Genomic DNA, 19,075 nt, shown 5'->3' with positions numbered 1-19,075 from the left:
ATGCTCAGTTCTGGCACTTGGAAAATGTGTTTGTGCATGGACCTTATGTTCATCTCTATCTCAGCAGTTATGAATCTTGATGAATCACTAATGACCTTCAAATTCAGACTGAAACACTTTCAGCTTTCCCTAATTGGGTGATGAAGTCATACAAATAGACATGTCTTTTAAGCCGTTAAGGAAGACTGGTTCTGAATGATATTTTTTCCTCCCTCTTTCTCTTTGTCTTGCATGTTACGGGACAGTGAACCTAAGTACTGACATAATACATCACTGCCTGCAGAAATTATGAAAAGCTGACAGGTATGGTCATCTGAATGATGCTTCTGATTTATTCTATTACTATTCTATTACTCTTCCAGATGATCCTATAGCAAGTAAAGATAATGCACTGGTAACTTTCTGCTAGAGAGGGTACGCATGAGTTCACAGAATGCCATTCTCCCACATGCATCCATCAGGCCCCAACATTGCATTTGCCAGCTAACAATCTTCTCTCTCTTTCCACTTCACTCCTGTCCCAGTTAGTAAGATGAGCACTGCTAAACTGTACAGCTGGAGTGCATGCTACACTACATCGAAAGCTCAGGTGTGTGAGGCTGTTGCTCATAGGCTCTGTCTTCACTGCCTTTGTGATAAATAAACATGAAGATAGAAATTAGCACTCCAAGTATCTGAATCACTGATTGTTTTGTCTGTAAGTCTGTGGCCCAGTGCATAGAGCACTAGACTGGGACTCAGGAGACCATGGATCTATTCCCATCTCTGCCACTGACCTGCTGTGTGACCTTTGGCCAGTCACTTAATCTCTCTGGGCCTCAGTTTCCCCATCTGTAAAATGGGGATAATGATACCAACCTTCTTTGAGATCTACTGAGGAAAAGCGCTAGAGAGAGTTTAGGACCCAATCACATGGTCAAAAGATGAACCAAGGATGGACACCAATATGGACACTAGTGAGCACCACAGGGGAAGGGGAGAAAAGTCTTCATGTGAAACTTGTTCCGTTGACTGTGCATCCTGCCTTCTCTCTCTGGTCTTGGGTGACATGCCAGAGTTTTGACAACTACTGTTACCCTGTTTTACAGCTTTTCCCTCTGAGATGGGCAGCACTTGTGTAATTCCTTTGATGTTTTTTTCTTGTCCTTCATACCTTGATACTGTTCCAGGAGGCTGGCAAGTGCAACAGTGAGAACCTGTTTTCCAAATGTGATAATAGCCAGCCCTAAACATCCTGCTAGATCCTTTGAGTGTTCAACATCCTCTCTCTATCAGACAGATGTTACTAACTCCCTTCCTCAGCTGGTCTAGATGGGGGACCAGAGAACCCCCAGTGTCTATGCTAGCTTCTGGCAAAGGTGGAAAATGGTGAAAGGCAGCCCTGGCCTCTCACCTACTGGGGTCCTGCAGGGCCAACACAGCCCAAGAAAGGAGGCAGCACTGGCCATGGAGGAGGCATGGGAAGGCCAGCTAGGGGGTGTAAAAATCAATGCATCCCTGTGGGCAGCCGGAGGGTTCTGCTGGAGCACTGAGTACAACATACAGCTGCCCACCACTGGCAGAAAAGCGGAGGGAGGGCAGCCCTGGGTGCAGTGGTCCAGGCCTAGATGAATTCAGAGTTTACAGTCTGAGAGGAGGAATCTGAGGGAGTGGATCCCTGGGGCCAAAGCCCTTCTGATGTCACTCAGAATCAGACCCAACCTGGCAGTTCCCTTCCAATGCTGAGATCAAGGTCTGAGACAAGGGTCCCCCTTCTCCCGGTCTTCCGGATTTGCTGCAGCCTTCTGAAGGTTTGTGATGGCCAAGGATGCTTCTTGTTCCCCTTCTGAGACTTGTTGACAGCATTCTTCTGGATCCAAGGCTTAAGCATAACTATGGCAGAAACTCCCTGTCGCATTTGGCTGTGTGTGTAGTTTACAGCAGACCTTCCTTCTCCTCATCTTCCTCTCAACTGTTTCTTAGACTCCTCTAAGGGGCAGGGACATGGAATAACTACTGGTGTCAAAGTGGGAGAAAAATTCTCCCTTAATATCCTGGGCGGCTGTCCTAACAGATAAGCCTAAGGTCACTGTGGATCATTCCCCTCTATTCAACATTAGTGAGGCCTCATCTGGAGTACTGTGTCCAGTTTTGGGCCCCACACTACAAGAAGGATGTGGAAAAATTGGAAAGAATCCAGTGAAGATCACAACAGTCCCTTCTGGCCTTTAAGTCTATGGGTCTACGACAGTTAGCATAACCTGATGAAAGCTGTAGCCATGTAGCATATCAAAGACAGGAGCTATAAGGCACAAAACACTGACATGCTTTGCCTGTGTACTTTAACACAAATTTGCGATTTTAACTTATCTGGAAACATACATTCATTTGTACTGGAAAAACTGAATAGCAATCCTTTTTTTTTCAGTGATGGCAGAAAGAATATTTTCTATTACAAAATATATTTTCTAGATTATAAAAAAGTATAAAGCAGCTTTCATTTGGACCTGGTTGAAGGGCCTTTGCTGTTTTTTTTCAAACTCACGAGAGAAAGGAGACAGTCAGTTTTGCTCTATTCATATTTGATTTGACATACCGGGGGGAGAAAACCTTTTTAATTTATAAAAACCCGATCATGGGTAACAAATGCAGAAAGTAACTGACTCTACCAGAAAGCATTCCATACTAATCTAAGGATTTTTGTTGTTCTGTGGCTGCAGTAACAATGGGGGCTGCGTCAGTCACTAAAATCAGCCACTGGTAAAAAAATGCAAGAAACTGCAATATTCATGAATATGTGTTCACATGAGTTACAAGCCATCCATCTGTTCAGAGAGAAACACACGCACTCCATACACATTGGAAGATACTCTTAGCTGAGACAATTGCCAGCAGAGAGAGATACTTTTTAGTAAGACACAGAAATGAGCATGCATTGAGTACCTAAACCACAATGGATGCCTATGGGATTTTGCCAACTGGGAGCAGCATAAGCCCCAGTATTCCCTTACATACTCATTAAAACACAGCTGCCTGCCCCACACCCAATGTCTATTACTAGATGCAAGCAGCTGCACGACCTTCCTTTGGGGAACAGAGCATCATCTGCCACCCAGCCAACCTTCTGCCTTCTGTTCATAGGAGCACCACACTCTGGAAACCATGAGTCCAAGTGATGGGGAAGCCTGCTAGGTTCGCTCCTCTTCTCTTGCACGCGCACTGAGGAAGAGCCAATATTGGACCTTTAACTTGTAAAGCCAAAGTCGAAGGGAGCAGCCTTACCTGTACTGCTGGATATGTTGACATCAATGCTGATATCGGATATACCACCGCCTTTCAGGGATGCCACGCAAGTGTACGTTCCAAAGTCAGTGAATTTCAAGTCGATGATGTCCAGGTTGGTGGTGCCAGGGGAAACATCAGGGTCAGTCTGGGTGATGACCATCCTTTCTGAGCTACGCAATGGGCGTCCATTTTTAAACCAACTGAATGTGAGCTCCTCAGAAGGAACAGCTTCCACCTGGCAGGAGATTTTCACCTCACGCCCAATCTGGATGTTGTCGTCTTTGTGATAGGGGTCAGGCGTGATCCAAAACCGGCCTTTTTTTAAGGCTAAAATATAAAAATATGCCCACAGTTAGTCTAATATGGTACAGCTCTTGCCACCCGAGACCCACAATTCTGCAAACCCTTACGCCTGTGCACATCAATGGTCCCACTGAAGTCACAGTAAACTACTCACTTGCGTAAAGTCGAACACATGGCTTAAACGTTAGCTGGATCGGGTCCTTAATTAGTGTCATAGCCACGTCATACATATGCATTGCTAAAGCTCTCACCGCTATTGTCATGCAAACAAGGAATAGACACAGTAAATAAACCTGGCGGAGCTGCTGGCAATTGAAGGGTAATAAAAATAGTTCAAGATTCCTCAGTTTTGACCGTGTGTTGTTCTAGGTAGATCCCCCCCCCCCCACTGTCCTATCAGAGTGCCTGAAAATAACAAAACACAGAGATCAATCTAATATCACTGGAATGATCAGCAGTGTCACCTCAAATCTGTCTGCGGTCAGGGACAGCTCTGTGGAACAGCCTATAGGAAAAAGCAAACAAACTCCTAGGCTAAAATCCTTCCTGAGGTACACACATGCGGCTCTTCCCCCCATTAGTGGGCTGGATTCACCCCTCCTCCTACCAGTGCTCACAGGCTGCAGCCTCCACAGGCTTGTCTCAGTGGGGATCCCACTGCCAGCAACTGCAGTCCCGGAAGTGGCCAGGTAAGGAGCACACCTGGAGCATGGATGCATCCTCTGAGCAGCCTTCCTTAGTCGGTCTGTTCTGAAGTTGCAATTTAAAGCAATTTAAATTTAAAGCTACCCTTCCCCAGTGTATTCCCCAAGAGAGGCTGTGCAAATGTAACCCACACATCTTCTGGGTGCGGTGGTCTGTCCCATCTAGCGGCACAGAGACCACTTAGAGAGAATTAATGAGTCTGCTCTACAGCCTTGGCTAACAGCCAGCGGGCTTTTAGCTCATGTGATAGAGGCTCATGCACTAAGCTCCAGAGGTCCCAGGTTCGATCCCGCCCACCAGCGCCCGGGGTCTGTCAGTGTTATACAAACACAGCATGCCCTTCCTAGGGATGAAGCGGGGCTGCCTATCCCCGGTGGGGCAGCGCCTGTCGAAGTGAAGTGAGGCCAACATGCGCGCACACAGCTGGGGACAGAATGTTAACCAGAAATTGCAGTGACAGAGCTTGCCACAAGCATCAACAGGTTTTTAAATTAATAATAAAGTTATTTTCTTCAGTTCACTAGGACAAGACTTAATTAATATTAATCCTCAACCCTCCAGCCAACTAGGGGAAGTACTGTCCCAGTTTTACAGAGGAAGAACCTGAGGTAAAGAAATTAAGTGAGGGCTTAAGGAGACAGTATCAGAACCAGTATCAGAACTCAGGTGATCGAGGTCCCAGCCAAGAATGCTAACTGCTACCCCATGACACTCTCTTGAGCTAGGACAATCTTCAACCGATGAGAGTCACTGACACAAATTCAGCAATTTGCCATAAAAAGCAACTTGATGGCATACTTCAGACATTTGTTTTCAATATTTTTGTTTAAAACTAACCTAAAACTATCCTGAAACTATGGCAATTTGAATTAGCAAAGCAGCTGGTATGATGCTAATTTTTGGAAGCTGTCCCACAGTCAACCATTAAGCTCTTTAAATATGTATAACTTCTGATATACTGCATGTAAATGCTACTTGTATAATCTCTCTCTCTCTCAGAATATATTTCTCTATATATTCTGTGTCAAACTGAAAAGCCCCACAAGGAAAACACCAGTTGGAAATTTTATAAACAAATATTCAGGCTAAACACAAAAACTGGAAGACAATTTAAATCTGACATTTCTGCTGCATTATTTGACTTTTTAGCGTAGTGGAAAGTTCCTTTGTCTGTCCCGCCCCCTTATTCCTGCAACTGCTCATACAGCGATTCATGCATGGAGCATTCTGGGGTGAAATTAGGACACACAGCAGCATTCCCCTGTCTGGCCTCATGTATTTAGACGCTTACAGCAAATGAAGTGTGACATTGTTACAAATGGTAAAGGCTGTGTACTGAAAATTTTCTTGTCAGGATACTCATACTTTGGGTAATAAACAGTTTGCTCATATACAGAAAGTGTAACAAGATGAAATTGAAATGAACTTATGAGGTACAAAGCAAGCTAGGAGAGCATCCATCGTCAGCTGTTTATGAAGTGTTGAAAATGCTAATTCAGACTCTCTGTTAGCTCAGTAACTCTTGGAATAAAACTGCTTGACACTTCATTGATAATATTTTAATTGTATTTTTTATCTGTTTTTTTCTCTTTTCATCCTCTACCCACAAATCTAAAAATCTTTCAAAATCTGGATAGCAGCCCACAAACAGAGAGAGATGGACAAACACACAGACAATAGACACACAGAGACACAGTAACAAACTTGGGCTGGTGAAATAGCATAACCATCTTAATTAGAGAAGAAAAGAATTGATTTGCTTGTAGCACAGGTTGGAGAACACAAAAGGTTATTGGAAACTCGGGTACTTCATTGTTGAGGTATATGGATGGCTGCTAGGTTTCTAATCAAGTATTTCTGAATCTTGAAAGTTTCATGAATTTTAGTATGGAAAAATTCATGTCACAATATGCTAGTCGTTATTCATCATTTGCTACAGTGTTTAAAAGTTGCAATCAACCGCACAGGAAGCAGAAACCGGCCCATGTGACTTAGCTGTCCAACCCAACCCAACAAATAAAGAAATGGAAAATTCTCAAAGTGAACATTTGTAGTCAGCAGCTGCAATTTGTTCAAATACATTTCCCACAAATACATGGATGTAACAAATACACTCACACTTTGCAAACAGAGGGGGGAAAAGTTAAATAAATGATGTAAGGAATAATTCAGTCAGCTCTGTTTAGTAGTAAAATCACCAAGCTGGTTTCAATTCTGAATCATTTTTCCCCTTGCCTACACACAGTGAGTTTTAGCCATTTCTCTTTCCCAGCAAGTGGATAGCAAAGTTTAAACGAAAGCTTTAAATCTCATCCATTCCTCATTTTGGCTAAAACCATAAGAGCAACTGTAAGCTAAGGAGAAAGGGAGTCTCAGGCTTCAGGCCATAAGCCTCATGGGTCAGGAACACTCCTTTCATTGCCCATGAACTACATTGCACAGTTGGCTCCCAGCAAGTGAGGTATGGTTTTGTTTGCTGTCTTATTTTTACTTCTGAGGAAGCATCAGGTATTAGCAACAACCAGCGACAGGGTATTGGACGTGACCAGACAATGTTCTGACCGGCTACGGCAAACCCTGTATTTCTAAAACCACTGTAATGACAGAAATAGTTTTCTGTCAGGTAGGCCCAGGGGTTCCTGTACAACACCCACCTTAGCCAAATCATTTTCCCAAAGGAGATTCACAGGCACAGAAACAGGGTGCTGAAACACTGTATTTCTTGTTAGGAAGTACAGGAGCCTATAGATCCCATAAAATCGGACCTAGTGAAAGCTTCTGTGCCATTCCCCTCCTCCTCTCCCTTCTGCTCTCCACACACGAGGCTCTTCCTTCACACGGCATCCCTCTTTCCTAGCCTCTCAGCAAGCATCACAGCCATCGCTCACAGCACCAAGGACTCCCCATTTTACACCTGGTTAACAAGAATGCCTCTCTCTCTCTCTGGTTGTATTCTCCAGGAGCCTCACAAAACCTGCATTGCCACTGCCAACACGAGAGGAACAATTTTGGTTTTATAATCATAGCCCTAAAGCATTACGTACCATTGTTAGCCAATCAACACGAGGGGAACAATTTTGGTTTTATAATCATAGCCCTAAAGCATTACGTACCATTGTTAGCCAATCAACATCCATGGCTCCCTAACCTCACTCAGTTGCAGGGGGACACAGTTCAGTTCCACGATTAGCAGCTGGAAATCGATTATTTACCTCAGAGCTCATTCCTTTCCTATTACATTCGCTGGTTACATAGGGCCGTTCTAGTCACACATTCAGGTTGTAAAAGATCCAGGAGCAATAATCAAAGCTTTCCATGTTCTAAACATTTTTGAGGGACAACTGTCCAAATAAATTGACACCCTTCAGGCAGCCACACCTTCCTTGCCCACAAAAACGTCCTCACTCTCCCAAGAGAGGGTGCCCCTCCTGGGTGCTGGTTTTTAGGAGGTTGCCAGGTTCCCCGGTAAAGAATCACAGAAAGGGTCACTTTCTTCTAGTGTTGAACAAGAAACTTCATGAGAATAAGGAGAACAGTGTTATCTCTAATCTCATCTACTGTATTTCCCTCTCTGCTTCATTGCAGACCTTTTGGCTTGCACTCTGCCCAGCCCAGTTCCTATTATAGCTGGAAGGATCAGGACACATACCCTCACAGAGGGAAAGCCTAGGGATTCACTAAATGCTTTCTTCCCCGGGCAAGCTAATGCTCATCATCAGTATTAACTTGTGAAGATTCTCCCTCCACACTTGCAAACATTCCCCTGAGAGGAGATTCACAGGCAGCTGAAGGCAGGTTTCCCAAGACTGCACGACTCCCATGGAAGATTCAGTCACAATGACTGGAAGAGCAGCTGGGGCAGTGAACAGCACTGAAGCGCTCAGTCTCTGTGCCAATATCCCGACTCTTGCTGCACTGAGCTAGATTCAGGGGATTTCTCCACAGGCTGGTGGACCTTCTGTAGAGCCAGGAAGCAAAAGCCGACTCCAAGATCTGAAGTGCAGAATCCGAGATCCACAGGCTGGATGAAGCCTCTGACGGTCCTCAGAGCATTTAAATTTTCTGCCCATACACTGCCCCCTCTCAGGAGCACCCCACCCCTTCCCCATCTGTTAGGAGTTGAAGTATCACCTATCCCTTGAAAGTTTATTTCTAGCTATATTTTCAATAATGTCTCAGGGTTTATGTGCACCAATGACCCCGACATATCAGTTCTTTGTCCATTCCTAGAGCACCTGTTCTTTGAGCAGGCCCAGATTCAAATCCTTTCCAATGACCCCCATACCTAAGAGCAGACATACTGATATACACCACGGTGCCCTGAGTTCTGCCCAGGGGTGTTCTGCTTGTTTTGTTTTGTCGCTACATCAGTTACATTCAGGGCAAGCTTTTCTTCACAGCCCTGAGGGTTAGACACAATATTTAAAAAGAAAGAAAACTTAGATCTGGATGTAATCGTGTGAGTCTGGGAGCTGGGGCCCTAGAGAAATGCTTACAATATCTATGTCCTGGCAAGGTTTTCTGCACACAGTCAACAAACAGTGCTGGAAAATATGGCAAATGTCCATAATTGCCCTGTGCGCTTCAGAACCTGTTCAGGAAATTGTCAGTCTGTCTCTGAAGAGACCCTGCAAAACTGTGATGTGATCAAATAGAAACCAGGGAAACAATCTTCTCCACTCTCCCCCAACAGTTTTCGCAGACAATTACATTTCAAAGTTATAAAATACACTGAAAGTGTCTCCACTAAAGCTTATTTGCATTCTTTGCGTTCAGTTATATCATCTCTCCCCCACCCCAATCAACCCCAAATGCTCCTTTAATCCACCAAAATGTTTCATATCTTGCAAATGTATATTTTGAGATATATGAATAGCATCAAACACAGTAATTGCATGCATTAGCTGCTGCACAATTCACAAGTTTTGACACAATGGTTTACTGGCCACAGCCAGCCTCCTAAGCTGACACAGAGGAGTGGGGAATGCTTGGCCTTGTGCATGCTGGTATTTGCATATGTGATTGTATGGAGCCTGCATCAACGGCAATATTCAGTCGCAGAACCGTGCAAAATACTAATTTGAACCTTGAACACACAGTCAGACTCCACTTGGGTTCAAGCTCTGTTCCCAACCAGCAGTGGTTCTGTTTGAACGTTGATCATGCCTGTGAGCATTTTGTCAACGCTGGAGTGCAACTTTGCTTTGTCTCATTATCTATGAATGGTTCAAGACAGTCATCTGCTGGTGCTAAGAGTGGACGTAACCAGCTGCCCAGAAGTGTAATATGCAGCGTCCACGTCCACCATCAACTTTTATTGGCCTTACAAAATCCAGAACTATGCTACATCGTCTCAAGCACCATCTGCTGGCTATTTACATAGCGACAGCTAGAGAGCGCTCTTGAAACAGCTGAGGTGCTCCAAGGGTTTGTCCACACTGAGCGAGGAATGTGATTCCAAGCTGGAAGAGACATACCCCGTGCTAGCTCCGATTGAGTTAGCTTGCTAAAAATAGAACGCAGGGTAGTCTGGCAGCTCCGAGTATATGCCTGTCAGAGACTCCAAGTATGTTCTTGGGCCAGCTAGCCGGTCCCACCGCATGTGCTGCCCCAGCTATATTCCATTCCACACGCTCGATCAGAACTAGCGCGAGTCTGTCTCTTCGAGCTGGCAGTCACCCCCCACAGCTCCAAGTGTAGACAGGCCAAGGCCTGGTGGGGAAAGCCACATGGAACCCACCCTGGGGACAGCAGGATCAACAGACAATGTTTTCACGGGGGAGTGGCCAGTGTCTGAGCTCTCTGAAACATTTTAGATGTCTGATAATTTCTCTCCCTCTTTCTCACTCACACACACACACACCCCTAATTCTGTAGAAGGGGGAGAGAAATAGAATCTTATTCCCTTTTTTGGAGGGCCAGGACTGTCTATCAACTATCTCACACTAAGTGGAAAATATTTCTGAGTTTATTTTTAGGGAGGGCCTGCACAGAAACCCTGAGCAGAGGGCTAAGGGCTGATCCGCAGCCCATCGAAGGGTCTGTCTACACTGGAATCAGGAGGTGTAATAGCAACACAAGCAGACATACGTTTGATACATCTCAGGTGCCAATCACTGTGAATCTGCAGCAGCACAGGGTTCAGTTGGGGTCACAGACACGCTGACCACCCCATTTATGTCCTCTGCAATGTGATCTCCCGACCCTGTGCCCAGCCCAGGGCCGCCGCGCTCTCCCCTCCCCACCAGTTACCTGTGGGGAAGGGGGAGCTCTGTCCTTTTCCCGCCACGCCTCCCCCAGCCATGTTCAGCTGCTCACCCTGGCAGCCGGGACCGGGCAGGGAGTGGGACCAGCTGCTTCTCCTACCTGCCGCTCCAGGTTGCTGACTCTGTGCAGAGCAGCAGCTGCCTGAGAGAGCGCCAGGCTGGGGTGGCAGGCTGCCCCGACTGCTCTGCTCCCCGCCCAAGCCTGGTTGCCAGGGGCCGAGCGAGCCAGAGACCCCCATCCCCTTGTCCACGGCACATTTCCAGCTTGCTCAGCCCCTGCCCCTGGCAGCTGGTCCCGCTCCCCACTTGGGCCTGGCTGCCACGGAGAGCGCCTGAACATGCTGGGGGTCAGGCACCCTGGGAGAAGGACCTCTCCTCTGCCCCCCGCGCAGGCCAAGCAGAAATCTGGGGAGGCACTTGACCCCACATGCCCCCCCTCCACACACACATCACCGATCCCTGGGACCCTGGACAGTTACTCGGGTGGCTAGCAACTCTGAATCCCATGCTTCCACAGCTTCACCATTATCAGTACCCAAGCTAGCCAGATTAAAGGTTACTTGGGTATGTCGTGATTGCAGTGTAGACACACCCAAAGCCATCAGCAGTCTTTCCACTGACTCCAGTGGGATTTGAACCAAGCCCTTTGCCTGGACCCCCAGGACCAGGGCCATGGAGGTAGTTCATTACTAGCATCATTCCCTAGAAACTCCATGCCCGTGACTCTGACAGTGTTTATTGGCTTTAGAAGGAGCCACTGCCAGCCCTCCAGGTCCCCACGGTGACTTTTAGGTGGATGGAATTTTCAGATGAGGGGTGACTCTAAGGGGCTCTTGGTGCTAAGAGGAAAGACAAATTAAACACCGAAAGCAATTGTATTATGGGTAACTCCAATTGTATTTCTTTAGTAAAAAGTTGGAATGTTTTTCCCTAGCCGGGACAATGCAAAACCAGCGTTTCAAACCAACATCCACAATTTTTCACACTCACTTAACTTAAAAAGAAAACCCCTCATTTTAAACAGCGAAGTCAGAAAGCCCTAAAAATGGAGGTTTAGAAGAGAAGTGATGAAGCACAATCACAGAAGTGCCATTATTCTGCCCATTTTATTTAGCATGATGACTGGAGCCTTTTAGATTACACAGGTGTGAGTTTCTTCTTGCTCGTTGATGTAGAAGTAAAATACTTTGATAATGGCCCCTGACAACACCCAGAGAGAGAGAGATTTTCTCGCTGAGCATGTGCACAAGGGAAGGAAAGAAGATGTAAAGAATCATTGGCTCTTGTATGCAACGTTCCTGTTTGGAGGCATGATACAGTGTAGGATTCTATGCTGTTTTAGCCCCAACGTGCACAAAAAACATAGACTCTTTCTTAGGACTGACATGTAGAGGTAAGCTTATGTACTCACATAACAGGCCCCCCAGTGCCTCAGACAGGATACCTCAGTTTTGGATCCCACATCCCAGGAGTAAGTGGGATTACTAGTAATCTCATCGACAAACACAAATTCCATCACCATCTGTATGTGGATGTCTTATAGATCTACCTCTCTACCCCAGACCTGGATCCTGTTCAAACTAAAATCTCAGCCTGCCTCTCTGACATCTCATCAGGTATATCTAGCCACCTGCTCAAGCTCAACATGGCTAAAATAGAGCTCAATCTCCCCCCCGCAAATCCTTCCCTGATACCTCCTTTCTCAGTCACTGTCATTCAGGCCCATAACCTGGGCATCATCTTGGACTCAGCCCTCTCTGTAGGTCCTCACATCAAGACTGTGTCTAAATCTTGCTAATTCTTCCTGCATAATATCTCACTCATTACCAATCTGCCAATGTTGGCCAGGATACCAGCCTCCACCGCCCACTTGTTCAATCTTCAATCAAGCATGATCATGTTTTCTCCCATGCTATCCCTCATATGTGGGAGGAGTTCCCCATCAACATCTGCAAATTTACCTCATTAACCACCTTCATATCTCTCCTCTGATGTGATGCTAAAAAAAAAAAGGAAAATTCACAACAATTAGGCAGCTCACATGCTGAGACCACATCTTGTAATGTTGCTCATTCTTTCCTTGTACTCTCCCACCTGTCTGTACCCATCTGTTGTCTCTTGTCTAATCCACAGATTGTGAGTCCCTTGGGACAGGGGATATCTTTTTTCCCTATGTTTGTACAGTACCTAGCACAATAGGGTCTGGATCCCCAAATAGCCAACAGGGGACTCACCTGGGTTGTGGGAGACCCAGGTCTGAATCCCCACTCTACCTGATTTGGAACAGGGATTCGAACCCAGGTCTCCACGTCCAAGCTGAGTGCCCTAACCACTGGGCTATTGGCTATAATGCGGGAGGGGTGTCACACTGCTTTTCATGAGAAACTGCTGACCTGGCTTAGGTGCCCAACTCCAGGAGACAGTTTATGGCTGAGGATCCCGAGTGCAGAGAGATGTAACAGAGCAGCATGCCAGGGTGAGACTTGATAGCTCGCCGTGCAGTCACATCCCATGTGGGCTCTGCCGCAGCTCAGTCAAAATCCCGGAGTGTGCTTTGCCGATTCCCAGGTGTCCGATGTAGCCAATCAAAGTGCACTATGGGGCTCCTCGTGCAGTGTCCCTCGGGAAATTACAGCACAGCAAGCCAGTACACTAGAGCAGTGTTTCTCAACCAGGGGTACGCCGAGGTCTTCCAGCGGGTACCTCAACTCCTCTGGATATTTGCTTAGTTTTACAACAGGCTACATAAAAAGCGCTAGCGAAGTCAGTAAAACGAAAATGTCGTGCTTTGTTTATATTGCCCTTTACACTAGCCACTGAAATGTAAGTACAACATTTATATTCCAATTGATTTATTTTATAATCATATGGTAAAAATAAGAAAGTCAGCAACTGTATTCTGATGTCTGATTTTGTAAGCAGGTAGTTTTTTAAGTGAGGTGAAACTTGGGGTGTGCAAGACAAATCAGACTCGTGAAAGGGGGCCAGTCGTCTGGAAAGGTTGAGAGCCACTGAGCTAGAAAGTCACACGCCAAATATGCAACTCAGTCACGTGCCATGTAGACTCGCCCCCTTAGGCAGCTAAATCCCTTTGCTGATTGGGGCTCTAAGCCTTGTCTCATTGCTTTGCATTTCTCTCCTGGCTAGGACAGGCAGTTCCCTGCTCAACTTGCTGGCTTCTGGGAATCCTCTTCATGGGTGCAAAAGTCTCCCCATTCAATGCATGAGGAACCTGGGCCCCTAACTCAGAGCTGTGAATTCCGCTGCTGTGAACACCTAGGCACTGCAAAAGCTAACTCCTAAGTCTCCTTCGTGAATCTAGTCTTTAGTCGTGGTATAGGCGAAGACTAAATTACCACCCCGTAGGAGCAAGCAGAGAGAAACTCTGATTCAGAGGCATATGGCTAAGGCACGGCGCAACTCAAGAGTCAAGGCAGTTTACACACTGCCCCATAATCCAGCTCATGGTGAGAACATCAAACCACTAAGCATATGGAGCCCTGAAAACCATTCCCCCTTCTTCCAAACTGCACTGGGCCGCGGTCCTTCGGGCCCGGCACCCTCCTAGAGTCCAACTGACACCAATGGACTCCTCACACGTCCAAGGAATTGCCATGTGACCCCACTGCAGGATCAGGACCTTAGCCGGAGATGAAATTCAAAGGCTCAGAGCTTGGGGGGTAGTTCAGATAAGGATTGAAAAAGTTTCAAAACTTATTTTAACAATGTCAACCTCTTGATTCTCCAAAACCTCGTGGGAAATTTTGGGAAATAAGATTCTTCTCTTTGTCTGCTGGCACCCCTGCTGCTGCTTCTGGACGGGGCCTAGACACGCAGAGGCAGTGGACAATGAAAAATAAGGCAAATAAAGGTTGACCCAATTTTGCTGAACGACGTTCAGAGCTGCTGGACTCACCTGTTCACAGCCGACGTGTAAAGAACAGGGTTTGCACTGTAATGCTTTGAGCAATAAAAAAATGAACCGACTAGCTCCCTACAGCATGCAACAATTTACGGCATCCAGTGTGTTTTGTGCCATTCAGAGTGAGCTATTGAATCTACACTGGTGTGATCCTGAGGGGATCTCCTGGCTGGACTGGGGCCATACCTTGCAGAGTTGTGACAATCCTATTTTTGAGGCCTGAGGAGAGCACAGGGTATGAATTGACTCACCGTGTTTTACAATATTAAGAGAAAATGTGCGACTACTATTAAGAGAAATGTTTTATTTCAATCATTTTGAACTGTTCAAGCTTCCTGAAAATTAGCCCAATTAAAAATCCAAAGGCAAAACAATAAGATTTTTCAATTTAAGCCATAATACTAAAACATCAGCTTCAATGACCCGAGCTTTGATTAATTAAATCCTCAACAAGAACTTGCTGCAAAACAATGCCAGATGGAGGCTGGTATGCAGAGCAACTCGATAAAGTCAACTAGGGCTGTTTTTAACCTAGTAGCCATGTTCTTCACTAATAGTAATTTGTTCAATTCCAACGTAAAACGTGAGAATTTAAAAACTACAGAACACAGATTTGATTTCCATATTGTGAAAGTGAAGCGACAAGCTTAAATAAAACACAATAAAACAAGCTGTGAATTTAATTTCACTTGGCTGTTTCCAGACACATTTTGTTCAAAGCTGCTATCAAAAACCTTCATCACTGACTTAAGTTCCAGTGTTATTTGTCTGTATGACTGAATGAGGCAGAAATCCATGGATGGAGAAATCTCTACTCCAAAATCAACCCTCCCCATGCGAAAGAGCTCTGAGCACACTGCTTAATTTCTGGCTTTCAGTGAAAACACCATATAAATGGAACTACGCATTAAATAAACAGCCATTTCCACAGCAAAGCCCAGCTAATGGAAGTCTTCGCTGGTATTTCTCTCTTTGTTAGTACATCCAGTTCTGTCTGTTCAATGGAGCCAATAATAAGCATTCTGCCTCCAGCACCATGGAAACGAAGTTTGGGTTTTTTGCCCCCGTCAGTGTAGATGCATTATCTGAGTATTCCACGTATATAGCCCTAAATGCAGCTACCAAATAACAGAGTAGAGACCTATGGGGGGAAAAAAGTTCTGCAATGATGAACAGATCTCACAGTGTTACCTTGCAACATTCATTTGGCCATGGTGTTCATGTGTAAGAAAATAATTTTGGCATCACCCAAAAATGTGCTAAAGTGAATTCCAGTCCTGATTTAAAGTCATAAAAGGAAGAGCATTCAAAATTAAGGGATCTTCTAGCCTAACTCAATCCAGTGTAATAATGGATGTCCGGTATGAGAGATCCATGAGAAGAATTACTGTGCAGTGCAACACGGAGATGACACACAGAGATGACACACTGTTCGAAAGAGGTTTACTGCTGTAGGTTTAATTAGATCTGTAACAGGGTTTACATAATCTCTTGTATTAATTCATATTATTTATCATTCATCACAGTTGGTGCCAATATGTACATAAAGAAACAAATAAATTAGGTAAAAAGCAGGAGACTATTCATAGATCCCAAGACCAGAAGGAACCACTGTGATGACCTAGTGTGACCTCCTGGCTAGCGCAGGCTAGAAGACCTCCCTGAATTAATTTCTGTTGGAACTAAAGTATGACTTTTAGAAAAAAAAAGAATCTTGATTTTAATATTTCTAGTGTTGAAGAATCCACCACAAACCTTGATGAATTGTTCCAATAGTTAACTATCCTTACTGTTAAAAAAATTGTGGCTTATTTGTAGTTTGTATTTGTCTAGTTTCATCTTCCAGCCACTGGATCGTATTATACCTTTATCTGCTAGACTGAAGAGGCTTCTATCGTTAAATTTCTGTTTCCCAGGTAGGTACTTATAGGGCAGGGGTTCTCAAACTGGGGGTTGGGACCCCTCAGGGGGTCACAAGGTTATTACATGGAGGGTCACGACCTGTCAGCCTCCACCCCAAACCCTGCTTTGCCCCCCCCCAATTCATAATGGTGTTAAATATATTAAAAAGTGTTTTTAATTTATAAGGAGGGGTCATTCTCAGAGGCTTGCTCTGTGAAAGGGGTCACCAGTACCAAACTTTGAGAACCACTGTTATAGGGCATGTCTACAGCACCCCCCAGATTATGGGGCTGTGAATACCACTGCACATCAGGGTGATATGCTGTGATTCCCCATGTGGACACTGCGGGCATGAACTAGAAGGTTCCTAGTTCATATTAACGTGAACCTCTTCAAACAGGACTACATTAATGCAAAGTAGGAGCCTTTTAATTTACACCTGTGGCATTCACATAGGGGAATTAAAGTGCGGCACTTTTGTGCTCACTGCTGTTCACACCCCCATATTCCAATCTGTGGGACAGTGTAAACATGACCATAGACTGTGATCAAGTCACTGTTTAGCTCTCTCTTTGATTGAGCTCCTTGAATCTATCACAATAAAGCACGTTTTCCAGTTCTTTGTAGTTCCCCAGGCTCTTCTCTGGACCCTCTCCAATTTATCAACATCTTTTTTTGAATTGTGGACTCCAGAAGTGGACACAGTGTCCAGCAAACGTTACACTAGTGCCAAATAGGGAGGTGAGATAACTTCTCTAGTCCACTCAATATTCCCCTGTTTATACTTCCCAGGATCGCATTAGCTCTTTTGGCCATAGCATCACATGGGTAGCTCACATTCAGTAGATTATCCCCTGTGAGCCTAAGGCTGTGTGAATAATTGATTTTTTGGTTTGTTGGTAGTTCCGAAAAAACAGGAAAGAAATGGTTCAAGTTGAATCAAAACTGATTTTTTTTTAATTTTCAGCAAAAGTTGGAAAAAACTCTTTTGCATCAAACTAAACATGTTTTCATGTTGAGCATTTTTAGCCTTTTTTTAAAATCAAAGCAAAGTCAACAATGGGATAGATTGACAAACTCTAGAAGGAGGAGATGGTGGTGGGGGTGCCCCCCCACCTTCAGACCCAATATTCTAGTTGTTAGATCACTCACCTGGGGGTGGGGAGAGACCTAGGTTTAAATCCCTTCTCCAGAGCAGGGATTCAAACCTGACTCTCCCACTTTCCAAGTGAATGCCCTAACACAACTCGGTTATTGGGTATAAGAGGGGCATCACCATTGCCACCAGAGTCCCGTTTTTTTCCCCCACCTCTAATCTGGATTGCTTAGCAAGGTGGGGGCAAACGAACAATATGTCTTTCAATATAGCCAAATGTGAAGTCATACACCTAGGAACAAAGAATGCAGGCCATACATTCAGCTTGGGGGCCTCTGTTCTGAGAAGCAATGACTCTGAGAAGAACCTGGGCTCATGGTGAATAATCAGCTGAACATGAGCTCCCCATGTGATGCTGTAGATTCACTCTGAAATAGTGACTTGTCTTCATTATTTACCACTCCCCCAGTCTTTGTGTCATCATCAAATGTTATCAGTGGTAATTTTCTATCTTTCTCTGGGTCATTGATAAAAATTTTAAATCATGTGAGGCCGAGAACTGATTCCGGTGGGATGCGAGAGTAAAGGGAAGTCTTGTATAGTATTTCTAAGAACATAAGAATGGCCATACTGGGTAAGACCAAAGGTCCATCCAGCCCAGTATCCTGTCTGCCAACAGGGGCCAATGTCAGGTGCCCCAGAGGGAGTGAACCTAACAGGTAATGATCAAGTGATCTCTCTCCTGCCACCCATCTCCACCCTCTGACAAACAGAGGCTAGGGACACCATTCCTTACCCATCCTGGCTAATAGCCATTTATGGACTTAACCTCCATGAATTTATCTAGTTCTCTTTTAAACCCTGTTATAGTCCTAGCCTTCATAACCTCCTCAGGCAAGGAGTTCCACAGGTTGACTGTGCACTGTGTGAAGAACTTCCTTTTATTTGTTTTAAATCTGCTGCCCATTAATTTCATTTGGTGGCCCCTAGTTCTTATATTATGGGAACAAGTAAATAACTTTTCCTTATTCACTTTCTCCACACCACTCATGATTTTATAGACCTCTATTATATCCCCCCTTAGCCTCCTCTTTTCCATGCTGAAAAGTCCTAGTCTCTTTAATCTCTCCTCCTATGGGACCCGTTCCAAACCCCTAATCATTTTAGTTGCCCTTCTCTGAACCTTTTCTAATACCAGTATCTCTTTTTTGAGATGAGGGGACCACATCTGTACGCAGTATTCAAGATGTGGGCGTACTATGGATTTATATAAGGGCAATAAGATATTCTCCGTCTTATTCTCTATCCTTTTTTTAATAATTCCTAACATCCTGTTCGCTTTTTTGCCTACCACTGTACACTGCATGGACGTCTTCAGAGAACTAGCCACGATGACTCCAAGATCTCTTTCCTGATTAGTTGTAGCTAAGTTAGCCCCCATCATCTTAGATTCATAGAATATCAGAGTTGGAAGGGACCTCAGGAGGTCATTTAGTCCAACCCCCTGCTCAAAGCAGGATCAATCCCCAATTTTGCCCCAGAACCCTAAATGGCCCCCTCAAGGATTGAACTCACAACCCTGGGTTTAACAGGCCAATGCGCAAACCACTGAGCTAT

General features: G+C 45.0%; 1 protein-coding gene across 6 annotated transcripts in view; it reads right to left on the bottom strand.

Annotated features, from left to right (window-relative positions):
• MDGA2 (MAM domain containing glycosylphosphatidylinositol anchor 2) overlaps window positions 1-19,075 on the bottom strand; it is a 663,883-nt gene that overhangs the window by 229,251 nt on the left and 415,557 nt on the right. For all 6 annotated transcript variants that reach the window (XM_073350237.2, XM_073350233.2, XM_073350236.2 and 3 more), the window contains one exon: window positions 3,262-3,591. In XM_073350237.2, the coding sequence (XP_073206338.1) occupies window positions 3,262-3,591 (330 nt within the window). The remainder of the gene's footprint in view (window positions 1-3,261; window positions 3,592-19,075) is intronic.

Source organism: Lepidochelys kempii, chromosome 6 (genome assembly GCF_965140285.1).
Source record: "Lepidochelys kempii isolate rLepKem1 chromosome 6, rLepKem1.hap1, whole genome shotgun sequence".
Lineage (NCBI taxonomy): Eukaryota > Metazoa > Chordata > Testudines > Cheloniidae > Lepidochelys > Lepidochelys kempii.
The sequence above is the reverse complement of the archived record's forward strand: the minus strand, read 5'-3'. Positions and strand labels throughout refer to the sequence as shown.